Source organism: Acipenser ruthenus, chromosome 21 (assembly GCF_902713425.1).
Source record: "Acipenser ruthenus chromosome 21, fAciRut3.2 maternal haplotype, whole genome shotgun sequence".
Lineage (NCBI taxonomy): Eukaryota > Metazoa > Chordata > Actinopteri > Acipenseriformes > Acipenseridae > Acipenser > Acipenser ruthenus.
In genome coordinates this window covers 1,909,193-1,929,596 of record NC_081209.1, presented here as the reverse complement: position 1 = coordinate 1,929,596, position 20,404 = coordinate 1,909,193, and the positions used below count along the sequence as shown (strand labels likewise).

General features: G+C 45.1%; 1 protein-coding gene across 2 annotated transcripts; it reads right to left on the bottom strand.

Annotated features, from left to right (window-relative positions):
• Positions 1-664: 664 nt before the first annotated feature.
• LOC117428048 (septin-2) lies at positions 665-19,957 on the bottom strand. Of its 2 annotated transcripts, none has more exons than XM_058994213.1 (13): positions 19,814-19,957; positions 17,523-17,583; positions 16,932-17,031; positions 16,661-16,747; positions 16,087-16,210; positions 13,939-14,073; positions 13,559-13,676; positions 6,024-6,125; positions 5,354-5,499; positions 4,125-4,217; positions 3,770-3,827; positions 2,077-2,185; positions 665-1,230 (listed from the first exon to the last, which is right to left on the bottom strand). In XM_058994213.1, the coding sequence occupies exons 2-12, from the start codon at positions 17,556-17,558 to the stop codon at positions 2,117-2,119; spliced, it is 1,068 nt and encodes a 355-aa protein (XP_058850196.1). In that variant the 5' UTR covers positions 17,559-17,583; positions 19,814-19,957; the 3' UTR covers positions 665-1,230; positions 2,077-2,116. The 2 variants fall into 2 exon arrangements, with proteins under 2 accessions (XP_058850196.1, XP_034781370.1); XM_034925479.2 differs by having other exon boundaries at positions 17,532-17,583; positions 19,814-19,956.
• Between the last annotated feature and the right edge of the window lie 447 nt (positions 19,958-20,404).

Here is a 20,404-nt window from a genome sequence, read left to right as displayed (position 1 = left end):
ATACTAGTACAAAAACACACACATAAACACCAGTTAAAAACACAAACCGTCCGAGAGGAAGGTACAGGAGGGACAATTCCATTTCCAATTGCTTTTTAAAACCCATTCCCAATTCCAGTTCCTTCAAAGGAATCAGAATTGATATTTTAGAGACATAAAAAGTGTTGCGATTGTTCATCTGAAGCCAATTTGAATTGCCTAAGAGCGACTGAACAACTGAAGTCACGTGTTGCCACTGTGAGAAGCTCCTTTCAGCAGAATGCTGTCGATTGCAATTTTGATCAACGAGGCGTTGGAATCGATTAAAAGGGAACTGGAGATTCTTTTAAAAAGGAATTGAAGAGCAGGATTTGAGGCCGCCCCTGGTCGTCACACACGATGCACACAAGAAGAGCCGCCCCTGTTAACGCACGCACACGTCCAGCTTTCAGGTGTTCCTGAGAACCACCTGGATCTCCTCCTGCATGCAAACCCTGTGCCCAGATTACCAGCACCAGAGCTGTGCTCCAGACCAGAAGCTGATTGTCAAGCCTGCGTCTTTACTGTGAGCCAAGAGAATCCTGACATCCTAACAACACGGACATTACAAGTCTAGAGGCACTCGTTACAATGACAATCACTGTGTGTAGTGTACTGACGTGTGTGTGTGTGTAGTGTACTGATGTGTGTGTGTGTGTGTGTGTGTGTGTAGTGTACTGACGTGTGTGCGCGCGCACGCATTACTGACAAGGCTATCTATCCAATACAAGATTATGAAAGTGTTTGAATACACGCTACAGTACTTCACATGCATAATAAAACAGCAACAGTTATTTTAAATGATAAATTAAACAGTCATCGTGACGCTACTGAGTGGAATGAGTGTAGCGCTGTTACCCCGACATGCTATTAGAATAATGAATAAGGAAGTGTCATAGTAATAGTGAAGGCAAGATACAGAAAGAGCTAAATACTGTATATAGTCAAAGCTGGCACACAATGGATTGGTCTGCATTGTTTAAAAACATAGAAGTAGGCACTTAATGCATTAACATGATAGGAGATTATATAAATGTACCCTAGAAACCCCCTCCCCAGCACAGCACTAATATCTAACAGCAGGATGAGTCGGGGACACGGTGCAGGACTGGGACTCTGGACGCTGGAGGCTGCCCTGTTCACTGCTCCTCTCCGTCTCCTTCTCATCTCAATATAGTGCTTCCTGATTGCTTGATGGAGGTGGCGCCCCTCCTGCAAGGCAGAGGGCAAGGCGGTGTTATATGCAGAATGCTCTTTAGAACCGCAGAGTGTGAGAGACAGAGCGAGCACGGGGTCTGTGGAGATCCCCCTGCCTCCCACTGCACTGCTCTCCTGACATGACTGCATGCCAGCAATCTGAGCAAACTGTCAGGCTCCTTTTAAATCTGCAAGGGACTCATCACAGGAGTTACCCAAGCAGTAATGAATCTCACTTTAACTGTCAAAGGCAACCAAGGACAACTGTTTGAGGTCTGTAGGAACAGCAGCTTTGGAGCAGAGTGGCTCTGACTTGTGCAACAAGTAACTTGCACACATTCACGCAGAGCAAGTTATTGTCTGGAGAGAATCGTGATGCACAGTACGACAATTATAAACAGACCAATTGCACTTGCAAAGCTGTATTTGACTGCCAGAGCACAACCCACTGTGTTTCTCTGGGCATTTCATTTCACACAGGGTTTTTTTTGGTCAATGTGCACCATCTGGTGCACAAGACAAGCATTACAACTGAAACAAATGACTCGTAAGAGGTCCTGCTTGCTGTTGAAATGAACAGGGTTGAGATGAGAGACATAAGTGAAGAACGAAACAGGCAGAGAATATCCTCCTACTGTGTGAATGAGCAGGCACCCTGGAGAGGGGAGGGGAGGGGGTGATCCCATCACAGCATTATTAAATTCACCTTAGGGTTACCAATGCAAACACTGAGTATCAGGGCCAGTCACACAGGCGTTTGCGGAGCACAGTGGTAAATGCAAATGCACAGTGAATGCTGGTGGCTGGGTTGAAGGCACTTCAGTTGTAACAAAGCGCACAGCTCACCCCAGCTTGCCCTACCTGTTTGATCATGCAGGGGGCCGTGGCGCCAGGCGGCTCCTCACTCGTCCGCGGGCTTCATTCTCATCTGAGCCTGCATCTGGTAAATCATCTCCTGCATCCTGCGCAGCTGGGAAACACAAACACAGCACACGCAGGGTTAATACAGAGGGGCTCCGCGTGGAGCCCAAGAGTCAGGCCAGCGCTCACCTTTCAAAGGGTTTGCTCATACTGTCCAAGCAGCAGCATCGCTCTCTGTGGACTCTGTGATCTTCATGTACACTGCAGCATTACAAGCACCCCCGCGGAGCACACTCAGAGACACACTGCAGCCTGCCAGCTAATGCTTTCATGCTGCACGTGTGAATAAAAGGCTCCCACACATAATCTATAATAAAACTAGAAGCTTTCAATGCATGGACAATCTTAACATTATAGTCATATTATCATGTGACCTACATCGATCTCTATACCACTACACTGTTTGCATACACGATCATTTTCTGTCATCTGTAACACAACAATGAACCAGGGATGGTGCAATATTCATCATACAAGTTTTGCTTAAGATATTATACCACAGCAAGATTACGTGGTTATGGGTGTATGGGTAATGCCGTTACACAGTGTGTAATCTGTGTAATCTGAGCTGGCAGTTTTAAAAAGTCTCTTTGCAAATGGATCTTGTGATTCGGAGGTTAGACACGCCCAGGAAAATGAATCTTTGCCTTTTTAAAAGTTTTTAAAAGTTTTAAAAAGGCTCATTGTAAAGGACCCCAACACTTTGGCTCAACAGCAACGACTGATTTAAAACAGGACGGTTCAATCCGCACTCAAACTAAGAGAAACCCGGGGTGACGGAGGAAATAGAAAACGAAAGAGCTGAAAGAAATATCCAGCTGCACGACTAAACAATGAAACCTGATTTGTAGGATATGACAAATCCACTGCAGTCACATCCAACGGCTCTGCAATTAGTGTGAATCACGCAGCATCTTTAAAACATCCGGTTTCCTCATCCCTCGTGACAGATCAGAGGCATCCGTTTCACGGGACGAGGAACACGGGGTACTTTTTTATGTTTTGGTTTCGGTTTTGAGATTGCTCCAGGTGCTGGGTGTTAGGGCTTTGCTGGAATTCTGTGGAATTAGAGAATGAACACGAGCGCCCTCCAGTGGTGAGAAATGGAAATGGCACTATAAAGTCTAACACTACAAAGGCACCAAAAACATTCTTTCAGTTTAATACGAAGAAGCGGTTTAAAAAAACAAAATGAACAGGATGCTAAACCTCTGAACCAGTGCAAAATGTGTCTCTGTTCTGAAGAAATGTATATTGTAAAAATAGTCCATTATAATATTTAAATTAACATTAGCAAGTTTTAGCTACAAAAGACTTGCTGATCTGACCACTGAGAACACGAATTGACCTATGATCCAAACTATGCTGCTATCATAAAGCAATGCAGGGCGATCGCAGCTGTACAAAAAACAAGCTTCAATATCCCAGTTCTATGAGAAGTGTTTTAAACAACATTCACAGTTCACACTAAGCAGCCAGTCATCGCTCTCCATTCAGCAGGTCCATTTGAAAAAGGAAGCAACAATTAGAGTTTTTAAGACCATGCAGGGGTGGGGTGGGGTTACACTGAGGCGCTGCTTAAATATTCACGCTGGTCCCATATGCTGCTTTTACAGGAATCCCAAAATCTCACCTCGGCCTCCTTCTGCATCAGGATCCTGTCCTTGTCGACCCCTTCCTCCTCCACTGCCCTGTAGGGGGAGACACAGAGCACAACACTTACATCACCAGCACACAGTCTGACAGCCAGAGAGCAGTGTGATTTAATACCTCTTTGCCACTGTATAACCGAGTCGTGCTGGGGACGCTCCCCAGCCCTGCCTGGCTTCGAGCCAGATGCAGATATGAGGCTGGAGTTTCACGGTTTGGTTCTTGGCTCGACAAATAGCCAGTGGAAAACCACCCGTACCGTGAGGGCCTAGGGCCTGGGGCCCACCAGTGGTAAAGGGGTACTAGAGAAGGAACGGGCTCCGCAGGGCAGTACCCACCCCGTGGACCGGCCGGGCCTCTTCAGACGCTCCGAGCGGAAGTTCTCGTAGTGCAGATCCTGGGTCACCTCCTGCAGGTCCTGCATGTGTGTGCTGGGAAGAGAAAACACATAATCAACCTCCCTGCCCTTCCAGCTGATCAGGCATGCCCTTGATTCACACACCAGTGCAGAACTGTCAATGAAGCACAGTCCTGTACGCTCACCAGGCTTCACTGGCTCTCCCTGCCTGTATTAATACTGTTCTGTTAACTAACAAACAGCAACTTTAATTTACACCACTATAAACATTGCACATGTTTTTTTTACTGTTCAGCAGCGGAGGTATTTCCTCTTTTATTCCACAAGGTGGCGATCTGTGCTCAGACACCAAACGCCACACAGACTGGGAGCGCACACAAACACAGGAATAAAGTTGTGCGATGACAAGGGAAATTTTAGTGCTTAACAGAATAAATTCCTGGACACAAAGCGAGCAACAAACCTTCCCTGTAATGAGGTTTATGCAAGGATTATCCAAAACAGAGAGAAACGGCTGGTTTCACAAACCCTGACTGAAACCAGTCAATGCCATAGCCATCTAGGCTTACATACAAATTGTTATTGAGAAATACAAAATGCAAAAGGATTTCTACTGCTCCTCTTTGGCACGCGCACAGTGCGGTTCTGGTAAAGGATTGTTCATGCTAATAGCTTATGGTATTGTTTCCAGTTACTAACGGCAAAGGATCATTTACTTTCTATTTTCACGATGATTACCAGGAATTGAGCAGTTTCGTGGGGAGCAGGAAGCCTGTGTTTCTTGTAATTGTCACTTTTCTGTTTCCCATAAAGAGTCTTAAACTCTACAACCTTACTCCTCACTGACCTTCCTTTCAGCTCAAGCAGCTCAAACTCAGAACACAAGATGACAAAGACTAACTCGAGATCAACTAATATTCATATTGGAGATAAACTAATATTTATATTGGAGAAAAACTAATATTTATATTGGAGAAAAACTAATATTTATATATTTTTTTGGTTTGTATTATTGCTACACAAGTGTTTGTAATGTTAAAGTAAAATGATAAGTGTGTTTATATTATTGATTGATGGCGAGCGTGTAACTTCCTCAGTACCAATAAAATACTTCCTGTGTAAACTGTTATTCAATAGTACTGCTTGTGTATCTTCTAATGTGACGGGGTGCGGGGGGTATTGGGGTACAGGGGGTGTCCGGTGACTCACACAAGCATGGTACGCAGTTTGAGGAAGTCGTTGTGCTCGGGGTTCTCCACCTCCACCACACCCCAGGGGTACAGGCGACCTCTGATCTTCTTCCCTTTCACCTCGATCAGCTGGTTCGATCCAATCACAGCGAAGGGGATGCTGGCCTGTGTAAAAAAAAACAGGCTGTTGTGATGCACAGACCCAGTACTGTACAGCACCTGTGGAGTAAGATCAAGCACAGAGCTCCACCCCTAACCCCCCAAACTCATCTCTTACTGTGCAGGGAGATCTGAAACAGGCTGCTGTGATGCACAGACCCAGCACTGTACAGCACCTGTGAAGTAAGATCAAGCACAGAGCTCCACTCACCCACCCCACCAAACTGCAGGGAGATCTCCCTGACTGATCTGAAACAGTGAGAGATCTAAACACTGCAGGAGGTAACTTCACAGAAGGATGAATGATCAACACTAACAGGCATTAGGGTGCAGTGATCTTTTCTGGAGCTGTATACATGACTGCAGCGTGGAGAGAGGGATTTGCTTTGTGTGTCAGCTCCTGAGCTGCACAGCGAGTCCCAGTTCAGATCCAGCACGGTTTAGAAGAACTGAACCGAACCCTCGGGTGCTCAACTGCACACGGAATCAAAGTGCAGTTCCCTCCCCGCTCCTGCAACGGCTTCTCTCACCTTCAGGACTCGGGTCTGCTCCTTGAACTCCTCATCCTCGTCCGAGTCTGCGTCCGGGAGCTGGTAGATCCGGATCCCCTGCTGAGCAATCTCATCCAGGATCTGAAACGGCAGCGGAGAGACTTTTCAAACCTGCCGAATAGCACAGGTATAAACCATTCTGCAGCCCATTACCACAGCTGCTTTCCACCACAAGCAATTCCAAATAACACAAGCGGGGAGCAGAGCGAGGGGAGCAAGCCTCTCCTGCCTCCTGGCATGGAATGGCCATCCCAATGGGAAAATAAACTGTGGACAGCGTCTGTCCCGGGTTCATTACAGAGTGCTGTCCAGAGAAAATAAACTCACACTGCGAGACAGTCTAGGTCACTGGGCAGTACTACGTTTCTTAATTTGAAGCAAAATTAGCTATAAAAGAACGCGATTCTGTGTTTTGAAATGAAGGATGAGAAACAGCTGTCCCTTCAGACATGAGGAGACTGGTGGGAGTGAAGTTACTTCATCCGGTCCCTCCCTGTAATTAAGCACCAGAATGATGTCAGAAAAACAAAACAGTCCTTTACTGAAGGCATGACAGATTACTGATGTCAAATATACAGTGGTCTTCACGTCAATCATTTCAGAGCCCAAAAATGCATTCCATTTCACAAACAATCCCGTGAATAACAAACCCTCCTGTGGATTCGCATGGCTGCTCTGCAGTTTGATTGCATTCACGTCTTCCACTGGATTTCATGCTTCAACAGGACTGCAGAGTTAACAAAAGGGTAAACCATAGAATAACGGAATGGGGTACTGTAGGGTGAACCATGCTTTTTAAAATGATTTTTTTTAAAACTGTTTTACAGGAAATTCTTAAGATAGAACACATCTATAAAAAAGCTTCCTGTTTTCCTTCCTCCCTTTTTTTTTGTGCAAACCAATACATCGCAAACTTTTTAAAAAGACAGACTGAACTCTAATATAATCATGACACAATTAAAGTGACAGCATTACAATAATATTTGCTCTGCTACCCAGACCCCTTTCTGCCATCCATCCAGCCAGGAGTGTACCCTGCATTGTTCTGCGCTTTCGATAAAGAGCCACAAACTCAACACCTGATCAGTAACTCAGTGAAAGTGCAGGACAGTGTGAAAACAGGAACGCAGCCTCAGCAAGCCCTGCAAATAGTAAAAGCACGACACTGTACGTGTGCACCAGGGATACTTCTATAAACCGTGGATGCTGAACGAGGCAGGTAAAGGGAATTCATTCTGTGAAGGCGGATTTTGCTGCATTATTAAACGCTGTTACATGTAATCCTAGCTTGCATGTGCCTAGGCATGTTTTGCTGCACTGTAAGGCTGCGTTTAAAATAAGAAACATATAATTTCCTATATAGGGTAGCTAGAGGTGGATTTTAGAATTGAGATTGAGAAGGCTTAACTCTTACAGGTCACACTGTCCCTGTTTCTCTCTTTCTCTCTTAATTTAGTGTCTGAGAGACGAGAGAAAGCAGAGACTAATCTTTTGCCTGTTTCAGTTAACTGGACAAACCAAGGCTCTGGAAGCTCCAGTTTGAACGCTTTCTTAATCCAAAGCCATTCATTGGTGTGGAAATGCAAGCTCTACACTTGAACTGCACGCAGGTCTGGAGAGGATAACAACACAGCAGAGTGATTTAGCAGCATGGAAGACCAGCAGCTAACCTTGCGTGTGTCCGTACATAAACATCTAGAAGACACAAACTATTTCAAATCAGTTCTTTGACATTTCTCTCTGTTCAGAGCCCTGTGCCGCTGTGCATCTGCAATCCTTCGTATTGATGTATGAAGTAAGACCGTTTGTGTTTATCTTGTGCCAGACCGCCCCCCCCCCCCCCCCCCCCTCCCTCCCTGTTCTGCAAAACTCACGGGTAAACTTTCAAATAAACTAAATCTGAAACTAAAACTAACAGTGACAGCAACTGTGTACATCTGGGGATCAAAACAAAGATAAGGAATAAAAAAAAAAAAAGTTTTCTGTTTTCTTTAACGCGGATCACTGGGATTCGGGATAATCTGTTTAAAAATGGTTCAAAGTCTGTGTCTGTTTATGGGGTATTAAACACTGGTGTGTTTAATACTAATCCCCCCCCCCCCCCACACACATTCCTGCCTGGCTCCCCTCAGTGGGGAGTGGGGACCAGCCCTGCCCCGGACTGGCACAGCTCCAGGGTACAATGTAATTAAACAGAAACACTGCCTGCCGGTCCGACCGATTCACAGGGTGGGCATGCAGGAGTTTACCGTCACCACGGCGACGGATCAACACAACGGACAATTTCATCCCGCCCTCTCCCCATCCTCTTCAATACGTTATTCATTTATCTTTAAACTCCATAAAAAAAAACAAAAACAAAAACACCCAATCAGGTTACAGGAGCTAGAAGAGGCAGTGTTCTCATTCACTTCTCCTCCAAGGTCCCTGGTTTGAAACCAGCTCAGGTCACATGTGACACGGGTTTGGGAGTCTCTGGTGGAAACACACGCACACATTCAGACTGGAACCGTCCTGCATGAACGGAACGGATGCTGTTGCCGAACTGACTTCTGCCATTCCCAAACCCCTACAATTCGACTTGTTGAATAAACGGTCCAGAGGTTCGGAGGCTGGTGATCCCCAGTGTGCTTTTGTGCTGCACATCGCATGGCTGACCCGCGATGCAGTTCCACGTTACTGTGCCTCTGCAATGGGCTGCACTGGAGAATATTCTAACGACGACGTTCAAATGCAGTCGCCAGTCCTCTCCGGGGAACCTGTTATTTTAAGGATCACTTCAAAGAAAAGCTGAAACCTTCTATTTATTGTTTTAAAAGTTAAAATAACCAGGACAGTCTGAGCAGGGTCACGTTCATGTTTCCACTGCGGTCTCAGGACAATAGGCAGCGAAAAGACACCCCCACTCCCAAACCAGGCTTCTGAAAACTTGGTAAAGGTCAATAAAGCCTGACCGAAATCAAAAAAACACACAGAATGCAAAAAAAAAAACACCCCATTCTGATTCTATGTTGGTTGCATGTCATGTGAAGCACGCACTCTGCTTATTAAAAATAAAACATGCAGGGAGACTTTCTTTTATTCTCTCTCAAACAGCTATGTGACCCAGCTGACACCTTCCTTCAGGTCGGCTGCATGATCTGCTGTCCTGCCTCATCGCTATCTGAACATAGACCTTTAAACACGTCACTCCAAATCGACTGATCAATTTCCACAGGACACAGCTTTTGCTTAAGAGTCCTGAGCGTATTTGAGAACACTGAACAATACGAACTTTAGAAAGGAAGCCATTAACAGCTGTGTGCTGCTCTCAGGAGACGCTGGGCTTCCTTGCTTTAGCAGCATTCTCCATCCCTCCGGCCAGCCTTCAGAAAACTGCAGGCCTCCCTGATAAACGAGAGCCGGTGAACGACACAGAAACAAACACTCATTTCAATCCAGAGGAGTCTGTACCTTCCAGTGACATCCTACAGCACCTGCAAGCCTCAACAGGAACATCCAGCTGTACTCTGTTATTGAAAAAGAACAGCCTGCTTTCTGAACACAGCAGCCACGGACAGGAGCTTAATTGTGGATAAAAAGAGGCAAGCGCTGAACGAACGGGGAACACTGCAGGGCAGCGATGCTAAAGAGGTGTCACCTCAGACACAACTTCACCTGGACACGATATTCACTTCAGAAACACTCGACTTATTCTGGAGCAGTGTGTGCAAGGTCCTTGTTTAAAGAAGCAGGGACACGCGTGCACTGATTGTGTCTGTCTGTATGTCACATTCTACACTGGGACCCTCGTGCACTGATTGTGTGTCTGTCTGTCTGTCACACTCTACACTGTGAACACGAGAACTGTCTTGATGTTGCACCAATCCTCACCTGAATTATCATACAGTCTCTGCCTCCTATAGGGGTTGTGGTTTGCACACTCAATTTTATGCAAATATTTTTCTGTACTGTGTATTATTACAGGGGCAGCAGTGTGCACTCTTGACCGGAGGGTCGTGGGTTCAGTCCCAGGTGGGGGACACTGCTGCTGTACCCTTGAGCAAGGTACTTTACCTAGATTGCTCCAGTAAAAAACCAACAGTAAAAATGGGTAATTGTCCGTAAAAATAATGTGTAAAAAATAATGTAATTGTATGTAAAACTAATGTGATATCTTGTAACAATTGTAAGTCGCCCCGGATAAGGGCGTCTGCTAAGAAATGAATAATAATAATAATAATAATAATAATAATAATAATAATAATAATAATAATAATAATAATAATAATAAGCTATTATGAGGACCCCCCCCCCCCCCCTTCTCTCTATGTGAGAGCACTGGTTAGAGTTGGGGTCTGAAGAAACTATAGTTCAACAGGTTCAAAGTCTATCCCTGGCACCAGTCCATATAACCCAGCATTCCCTTCACTCTGGAGTGAACAGATCAGACAATAACCCTCCAGATACAGTCTGGCTCTCACATACATCAGTGTGCTCGTTAATGTACAGGAACATTTTATTTTTCTATGAACAATCCAGAACTTTTTGTACAGCTAAAAACCACCCCACCAACAAAACAAACCAAGAAAAATAAACATAGGGCATAAACCTCCGAGCCCTGGGTCACGCGCAGGGACATTTAATTGCGATTTGTTATGGAAACAAAAGCACCCCATCCGTCATGTGTAACTGACTGCAGGGAAAGTGTTCCGAATCCAGTCCCGCTGCTGCAACCTCAGCCCCGCTGCTCACTGCACTCTGTTCACACAAGAAAATCCATCAGACCTGACAAGGTCCTCAGGAATAAACAGGAGCCAAACAATGACGGGAAAAAGCCCCAGACAAGCAGCGCTAGAGAATGAAATATTACAGCTCTTCCTGCAGCAATGCAAAACACACAGGAAAGCGAGCCTCATTCTGCGCTGGGCTCACAATACAGAGCTACTGCTCCACCGCGGTCCTGGGGGGCTTGTGTACAGCACAGTATTTCTCAGCATTAACCTTCCCACGAAAAACCAAGAAATCCGAACATCAGTTCCCTTGTGGAAAAAAAAATAAAATAAAATTTGAACAATGTGGACTAGAGATGCCGTTAAGAACGCAGTTTCCTTTACTGGACTCTCAGGTTCATGCCTGGCTGTGTGTGTTTAGAAGCAGCATTCATTGGGAAATGGTCAAATAGATGGCAAAATTCACAGCATTCAAAAGGTCCCCCCTCTAGAGCACCACAGTGAATAAGGAGCACCCAGCATGCAACTCAGCAAAAGGACAGCGCTGCACGAAAGAGGGGAACACAGAGGTTATACTTGAAGTGGGATTAAGCAAGTTGATTCGAAACTTGCTAACAGTTCAAAACAGTTTCACTTTTTTATACAAGCAAATGCGCTTGGGATGTTCTGCAAGGGATGATGTCCAATATTGTGCCAGCTCCGACCAAAAAACGATTTCCACGTCCCCTAGAGTGACGGTACAGGAACTCTGCAGTTAGGTGTTGATGTAAGCAGTGTAATCGAGCCATTTTCAGTAAAAGAAGATTTCCTGATAACTGCTTGTAAATTGCAGGATGTTTGCGACAATACTATGGGAATTAGCTAGAAGTTTACACAAAACATTTGGGAAAGTCCACTGGGAAGCAAGAGGAGCAAAACCTTATCTGAGGACGAGCCTTTAGGAGACGCATCCTCTCCAGGACATCGCTAGGATTCCAGGCAATCAGAATTCAGAGTGCTTTATTAAACAGGCCTTAAAGAGCTTTCCACAGATCAGCGTCTTGATCCTTTTGAGCCAGGACGGAAAAGTCACGTCATGCCTCATAGAAATCAGACTCAAAATAAGGCTGCCTTTTCCCAGTCTCAAACTGGTGCTGCCAGTACGCATCACGCTTCTGTACAGTTCCCCATTTATAAATCTCTTCACACGTCAAAGCGGGTTGATCTCAGTCTGCTGAAGGTGAGGACAAGCAGCGCTGATTCCAACTCGCTTTGAAGCGTGGTGTAACTCACAAGTGAACCGAGTGTCGCAAAAGAACAGCTCAAGAATGTTTTTGACGCCTGGCTTTTCACATGCTAAAGGGTTACCCTGAACCTTCGCTTGCCCTTCAGAAACACACAGCCAGACAAACCGCGTGCAGAACCAAAGACGGCTGTGAAGAACTGACCCAGCGCCTGACTCTGCTGATAAGATTTTATAGCTTCCTGTCTTTATAGAAATGTATTTCCCAAACCATTTTCATAATAAAAGGGCAATTAATGTTGCTGTCCATTCCCATAGAACGCATGGGGGAGGGTGTTATTAGAGGCAAGCCCAATGTGATCTTGCTGTTGAACTAGAACTGCATTTCACTTGCCAACATATGAACCAGAGATTCAACTTGTTTTGTATATTAACTCCATCCCAGCAATCCTTTATATCACAATACCTATCCCCACGCCACCAGAGAGAACAGTTTGGACCTTGAATGCACCTGTTACACAAACACAATATGAATTATCATTATTCATTTATAAACAATCTGCACCTCCATGCCAACTTGTATTTGCACATTTTTCGATGCACCAATTTCAATCTAATACAAGGTACTTTTAATGTAATTTTTATTGTAATTAAATAAGCTTTTTAAATCCGTGGCGGTATAGAGGTCTCATGGCTGTGTGTCTCTGGTGGATGTGCGTGCCTGCGTCCCACGGGTTTGATAAACACCTTGCCCTTTAAAGTCTTTCACATTGAATATTGTTTCAATAAAGATCTGTTTCATGAGAAAAGAAAAAGAAACAAAACTAACCCAAGCAAACCCGGTTAGTACCAATCCCTCTGAAGTTCAATGTGGGAGAAATGAAGTCACGCTGTCAGGAAATCCGATTTGCACAATCTCGTCTCGTCCAGTGGCTAATTATTTATTTGGTTTTGTTCCGATACAGAAGCACACTTTTAAGTTCCAGAGCCCTTTGTTAGCATGCAGGGAGATGAAAGGAGGAGTCTGGAACCTGGCCATGCTGTCGAGGGGGGGGGGTCGGATTGTCCGGGCCCCCGCTCTGCATAAAAACAAACACCTGGAGGACAGGGGGCTTGGAGGAAGCAGCTGGATTGAAACAGTGCTGTAAACTAAAAAAAATATAGGTAGAGCAACAAAGGCTTGAAACCTGGTTCTAGGAGACCGGGAGAACTAGTTTGAGGTAACTTTACTGTATCAAACCCCTAGTCTCCGCTGGTGTGCCATGCAGTGTGCTCAAACCCAGTCTCAAGCTTCATGTTCCCTCAGCTTAAAAAGAGACTGACCCTCAACCCCACCTGTAATTAATTATTTCCATACAGGGGTGTTCAGAAACAATGCATACCGGTACATATGTATATTGCATGTCTCTTCTCGTTTCGTTACCATTGCATTTCCCTTCTGCCTCCCTCTCGTTCTGGACTGAGCGACTGGGAACAGCCTCAGATTCAGATCGGTTCACGTTGCATCTCGTGGAGCTCCCCCCCGGCTGTAAGAAGTAAATGAGGTTGTCGTTCTACCCAGGCGAGTTCAACACACTCACCCTTCTCTTGAGCCGGTCCCTTTCTTTCAGGGTCAGGGTATCTGCCTTGGCAATCACAGGAACAATGTTCACCTTACTGTGGATCGCCTTCATGAATTCAACATCCAGGGGCTTGAGGCTACAGAGAGAGACACAGACAGAGCCTGGGGATGAGTCACTATCTGCCCCTAGCAGAAACCTTGAATACAAAAAGAGATTTAGATATGTATTTACTTCCCCTTGCCACTGGTTCTCAAAACCTCCAAGGCTGATCTGTAATCCTCATTCTCTCTCACCCACCACAAACAAAACTGAGTTTCCACAGCAAACCTAAGGTGGACTGGGGATACCAGCAAATCCCTCTCCCACCCGCTGTGTCTCCTAGGAGCCCTGGTTCTTACCCGTGTCCGAAGGGGGAGATGAAGTAGAAGCAGCAGTGGACTCGGTTGTCCACGATGTGTCTTCGGTTCAGCCCGCTCTCATCGTGGAGGTAGCGCTCAAACTGGTTATCAATGTACTGGATAATGGTTTTGAAGCTGCAATGGAAGAAACAGCGAGGCTACACGGAGAAACAATACAAGCAGAACTAGCACTCAAAGTGTGTTCTTATGATGGTGTGTGCAATGCAGGGTCCTCTACATCACTCACTGCTCCACTTGTGTTGGAGAAGGCCATGTTAGACCAAGTGGGTGCAATTCCTGATCCCAGAGGAATCACCTGACACTATCGATGGCCCTCAGGTAACAAAACGGGAGGATCCAACACAGCTGAAAAGTCAGAGTGCCAAATGATTTCTCTCGAAGCACAGACACATGGTCACACAACGTGGCCAGCTCCAAACCAGCTCAAAGCCAGTCAAAGAAAGCTGGGAAGAAATACCAGCCTTGGGAATTAAAAAAAAATGAAATGAAAGTCTAAAGACACATTTCTTTAGCTGAGAGGAAAATCCCGATTTGTAATCAACACTTGGATCACCTCACCCCACTGAGAACAACAACTCAGCAAATGATAATTATAAATCACATGTAAAGGAATGGAGTCTAACTCTTAATCTGTGAAAAAAATCAGTAGCACGAGATTAGAAAACCTTACAAGCAGACACCAAATAACTGGCTGCTGCATGTCTAGACAGACCGGTAGTAATTTGGAGTTTCTAAATCCTCTTTCGAGAAGCTGTTATTACACATGAAGACTACGATGTGTGTGTTCCCTAGTAATGAACCTAATAGGTGGCTTCACTAATATCTACACACACACACACACACACACACACACACACACACACACCATACGCACGCACTCACACCAGCACGGCCAGCGTCACAGCTGGCAGAGGCAGACAGGCATGTAACAGGGAAGATCACACTACAATCTGGAACTTGTTCCACTGAAAGTGTAGCGTCCATCAGGGCTTTTACATTTTTATATACACATATATATATAGCCTTTGTCAAGGGAAAGTGTGTTTGAAAACAAACAATACTTCTAGGATTTTGATGCCATGGCAACTACACATTTATTTCTATTTAAATCTATGAATGTGCTTGTGATGTAATTTATTCTATTAGTTAATGATGTAATGATCTAAAATTGCTGTCTATTTAACCCATCGGGCATCATGGTATTGACTCTTTATATATACAATGTCAACCAGCTTCTGCTGCATAAAATACTAACTTGGGGTCCCGACTGTAGCCTGTGGGGAATCTCAAGTATCTCTGACGTGGAAAATCAACAGACTAATTTGACAATTTGGAGTGGTCTTCATTACAAAACAGTGACTAATACGTTTTTAATCGCGTTTCCTAAAATTACTGACATGCTAAAATTATAGTAAATTGCTCAGAACAGATAAATGAGTTTGGATAAGCAGTGACTTCGGGATGGGGGTGGGTGGGGGGGTGGGGGCGACTTCTTGTTTTGACAAAGAAACAAAATAACTGCCCTGTATGACTGTTGGACTCGCCCCAAAGGAATAAACACGCAATCAGCAGGAAGCTGAGAGTGCAACACAATGCCCTGCCTAGGAACCCTGCAGCTCAGAAGACCGAGGGCAGGAAGCTGGGAGCGCTGCTGCAGAGAGGGAGCTCAGAGTGGCTCTCTGCTCTCCTGCCCCCTCACACTCCGCATGGGACAGGGGCTGCCGATTCACCCCTCGAGGACTGCAGGAAGAACAATCTGTCCCGTCAGCAGATGCTCTGAAGTAAGGGGCCCAGCATGACCCTTCTCCATCAGGCTTCCTTCTTGCAATTTCACTTTTAAATAAATATTTAACCCTCTCCTGCTCCCTTTCCAGTAGGAAACTACCGCAGCTTCCGTGGTTTCAATACATTTTTCATCTCTCCCATTGGGCTCATCCACCTCCATGTGAGGCCGTCATGCATGAAAGGGTTAAGGATCTGCACACAACATTGTACATGTACAATTCAAAGTCAGCCTGGCCTAACCGTGAAATCACCAGGGCCCATTGTATTTGACCAGGTTCCAGTCTGGATATTGCTCATTTCCACGCGTGTGGATGTTACGGGCCGGGCGGCTCCAACACTCACCAGTCCTGGCTGTTGATCGCATCCCCGTAGCCTGGCGTGTCGACCACAGTGAGCCTCAGCTTCACTCCCCTCTCCTCAATCTCCACCGTCGACGCCTCAATCTGAACCGTCCGCTCGATCTTCTCTGGAAAAGACAAGCGACGCCCCAGCTCCAGTCAGTAAACCCCTTACAGCACGTCCAGCCGCTACACTGGGAAGTGCAGTGGAAGGGGATTCTGAGAGGGGAGCAGGTCAGGCATTATTGAGAATAAAGCACGGCAGAAACTCAACGTGGTAATGCTGATGTCATGAATGGGGTTTGTTTGTTTTGAGTCGTGGCACACAGCAGCCAAAGGATCTTCATCGGTCTACATCGGCCAAAGTTGTCCCTTCCACTCCTGGTCTTTGTTCCAACCCTGTTCTAAATGGTTTAATTGAACCGATTAAACCTCCATCCAGACCCTGCAGTAGTTCATGATCTCATTTTAGCCCTGGAGCGGAATGGAGCCTCCAGGACCGAGATTGGACGCCCCTGCCCTAAGCACACACAGTCCCTCGAGTTTCAATGGGAAGAGCGGAGCAGGAACGTGCTTACCTGCAGCTCCGGGAATGTAGCGCTCTGGGTACAGGTCTGTCAGGAACAGGCTGTTAATGAGGGTGGATTTCCCTAGACCCGACTCGCCTGTCAGGAGGAAAAGGACACAAGCTCATTTACTTACAGGGTGGACGGGAGCGTCCACAAATGCATGTATGCATGTTTAGTGCTACATACAACACATTTAGATCATTGCAAAGAGAACATTATAGATATGGGAGGGCAATAAGAAATATAAACCGCAGCAACGACACTAAAAAGCAGGACTTACCAACTACCATCAAGGTGAACTCGAAGCCTTTCTTGACTGATTTTCTGTGTACCTGGTTGGGCAAGTTAGCAAAGCCCACATACCCAGCAGCTTCTGGAAACTGAAGAAAGCAGCACACTTTACTAGGCAACAACTGATGAGCTTTAAAAAACTAAACTTCTGTATCACAGTGGACTGTATCAGAGAGGACTGTATCAGTAACAGAGTGGACTGTATCAGAGTGGACTGTATCAGTAACAGAGTGGACTTTATCAGAGAGGACTGCATCAGTAACAGAGTGGACTGTATCAGAGTGGACTGCATCAGTAACAGAGTGGACTGTATCAGAGTGGACTGTATCAGTGGACTGCATCAGTAACAGAGTGGACTGTATCGGAGTGGACTGCATCAGTAACAGAGTGGACTTTATCAGAGAGGACTGCATCAGTAACAGAGTGGACTGTATCAGTAACAGAGTGGGCTGTATCAGAGTGGACTGCATCTGTTACAGAGTGGACTTTATCAGTAACAGAGTGGACTGTATCAGAGTGGACTGCATCTGTTACAGAGTGGACTGTAAGAGAAATAATTTGATACAAGTAAATCAGGTACCTCACCCACCTTCCCTTTCTCTCCGGATTGAGACATTCTGACGACAGCCAAGAGACAGGACCTGTGAGGAGGAAGAGCACACAGGCTGTGATATGCCCATAGGGGCAAACGCTGGGACTGTGGAACTGGGTCTCTGATCACAGGCTGAGCTTCTCTGAGGGAATGATATGACGCTGAGCCCAGCTGGCGATGGAAAGGGCTGATTGATTATGAAGGTGCCGGCCCGTCCTGACTCCTTTCCTAGTAATAAAACGCCTCACTGAAGCAATGATACGCTTGGTGAGTGATCCCAGGGTATACGCGTTTTCAGGCGGAAAATTCAAAGCAAACACCAAAGGTCTGACCTTTACACACCATCCTTTTCACACCAACAAGGATTGAAAAAACCCGGGGCTGCCCTGTAACACGATACGGTGTTATAATTTAAGAAACTGCCTGTAGCTTCCCCCATCCTTCGCCAGCTTCACTAATACAATGCTTGGTTTAAGATGCTCAGATGCTGCTCGTGGTGGTTGACTTGCTAATGAAAGCATTTTGTAACAGGGAATGAGGACTGTTTTAGCTTCCCCAATGCATTGCCTGGTTGAAGACGCCTCAGTGGAGACACAGCGGTTGTTTTCTGCTGGCTGCTTGGAACTCTCTTCCAATCGCGGTGTCTCTTATGCGTCAGATGATTTCAATGACCAACTAGAAAAACATGGGAGCTCTTTACATGTATTATTATTATTTTTAAATAGTTTTAAATAACGCAGATCTTGAAGCGGGGGGTTTGCTAAACATTTGTACAATGTAATCAGCCTTTAATCAGACTAAAAACAGGCTACATGTGGTTTACAGAAGCCCATTACCCACTCGCACTGTTTTTTCTGCCTCCCAGCTGGTTGCTTCCTGATTCAAAAGGTGGTCAACATTTATTTTATACACAAATCCAGGGGCGCTGGGGGTGCGGCAGCCATCATATACAGGGGGTACAGTTTTGTTCAATGCTTTCAGCACCCCCACTTTAGAAATTGTTCCAGGGCGTCTGCACATGGCAGCCCCATGACTGCCTAATATCTCAATGAATCAACAGGGATGGGAGGTCGCTGATTGCTTTTATGACGATTAATAAGACCAAATGATCATTTAATGATGGACTAGAACCATTGGGTGAACTACAATAAGCTATGTTGTGCTACTGGTCTTGTGTTGCAATACAAACGATCGACACCTCTCTTAAAATGCGACATATCGCTAAAGAAAGTATCGCGATTCATCGATACACAACGAATCGTTACACTCCGGCCTGGCCCCGATATTATTTCAATAAAGTGTTAATATATTGTTTTTCTTCTTACTGCAATCAGATGGGTAGGATGCCAGAGTAAGTTTGTTAGTTGTTAGAAGCATCCAGAAAATTTTAAATAATCTCAGTTGAATATTTCAATAGTGGCGCACAGCCATGTCGTTGTAATGTCTCACACACACTCGAGCGCTTCCTTAATGCTTTATTGAACAACACACACAAAAAAAAAACAGAAAAACAGTTTGCAGAGCTTAAACAAATAAACATCCGGTAACATAAAGAGGCTGGGGAACGTCAGTACTAAAAATGCTTTAACTAACCCCTTACGAAACACTTCTCGGTAATGCCCCGAAATCATACGAAAATATGTTTTTCGATTTTTTTTTGTGTTCATATACAGTTTCAAAATGATACACTACTTTGGTCAAATCGGAATAATGCCCGGGCCCCGCCCTTATCACTCAAACTAATTCAAACTTTACAAAGCACGGTAGCGAATTACTGCCAGCAACATTTTTGCGAAGTGTGACTTCATTTTGATTCGCTACAGTATCCTACGCGCAGCGGGCTCTCACTTGAGGCATATCTGTACACACAGTGTTGTGAAAACGTTGTTCTTGTTTAGCACTTTGACAAATGGCAGCATTTCAGTAAAGGGGGTAGACGGGAACTTCCTGTTAAAAAAAAAATACCCACACCCAACAAGAACTACACTACGGCTAAACTAAATCCTCCAATAATTTACAATCGGTTTTTTTGTACCGTCAAACTATTGCTAATTTAGTCAATGCGAGTAATACAAACAACTGCATCTGCAGTTTCGTTTTAAAACACACAACTTAATCCGATTCGGAACAAAGTATTCTAAATCAGCTAACTTTTCCAAAGAAGTATCCTTCTGTTTTTTATTTAATGTAACTATCCGGTCAGCTCCGCGACTCGGCATTCTGACCGCACGAATGGCACATATGAAATCTTCTTCAGTGTGTGTAATGAGATCGCTTACCTCTGTTTAGTGTAAAGTTATAAATAATGTTGAATGGAGCTGTTCCTGCTTGTCGGTACTCAATCCCAGGCCGCTGTCAGGAATCCGGAACCTCCCTGATGTAATCCGCCCTTATCCCACAGTGCTCAGCTCCATGCTCAAGAGGAGCGGAGACCATCGAGACTATAGTATAGACACGTCCGAGCTAATATGGAGGGTGTAGCGCGCATTCTCATTAACGCCTTTGTTCTAGAAATATTGAAGCTGTATTTAGCTCAACTAAATCTGTTCTAGTCCCTCGGGTTTTATTTAATAATATTTCATAATGTATCCTTTTAAGAATGAGTAAGAAGCGGGCCCCCCAGTATGCAGGTGCTATTGTAGGGTGCAAGCTGATATATCCCCATGATGAGAGGCGCAGAGCTTCTTGGATGGGTGCGAATCGGCTGGCATTTTACACCATCCATACTAGATTTGAAATGTATAAAGTTAAGCTTGTATTTTACATGTATTATTATTGTATATTTATAAAGTGAAATATGAAAACTAACAGTACAGCTAATCTTACTGGGACATGAGTCCCACCTGCTCCAAACCTGAACAATAAAATAA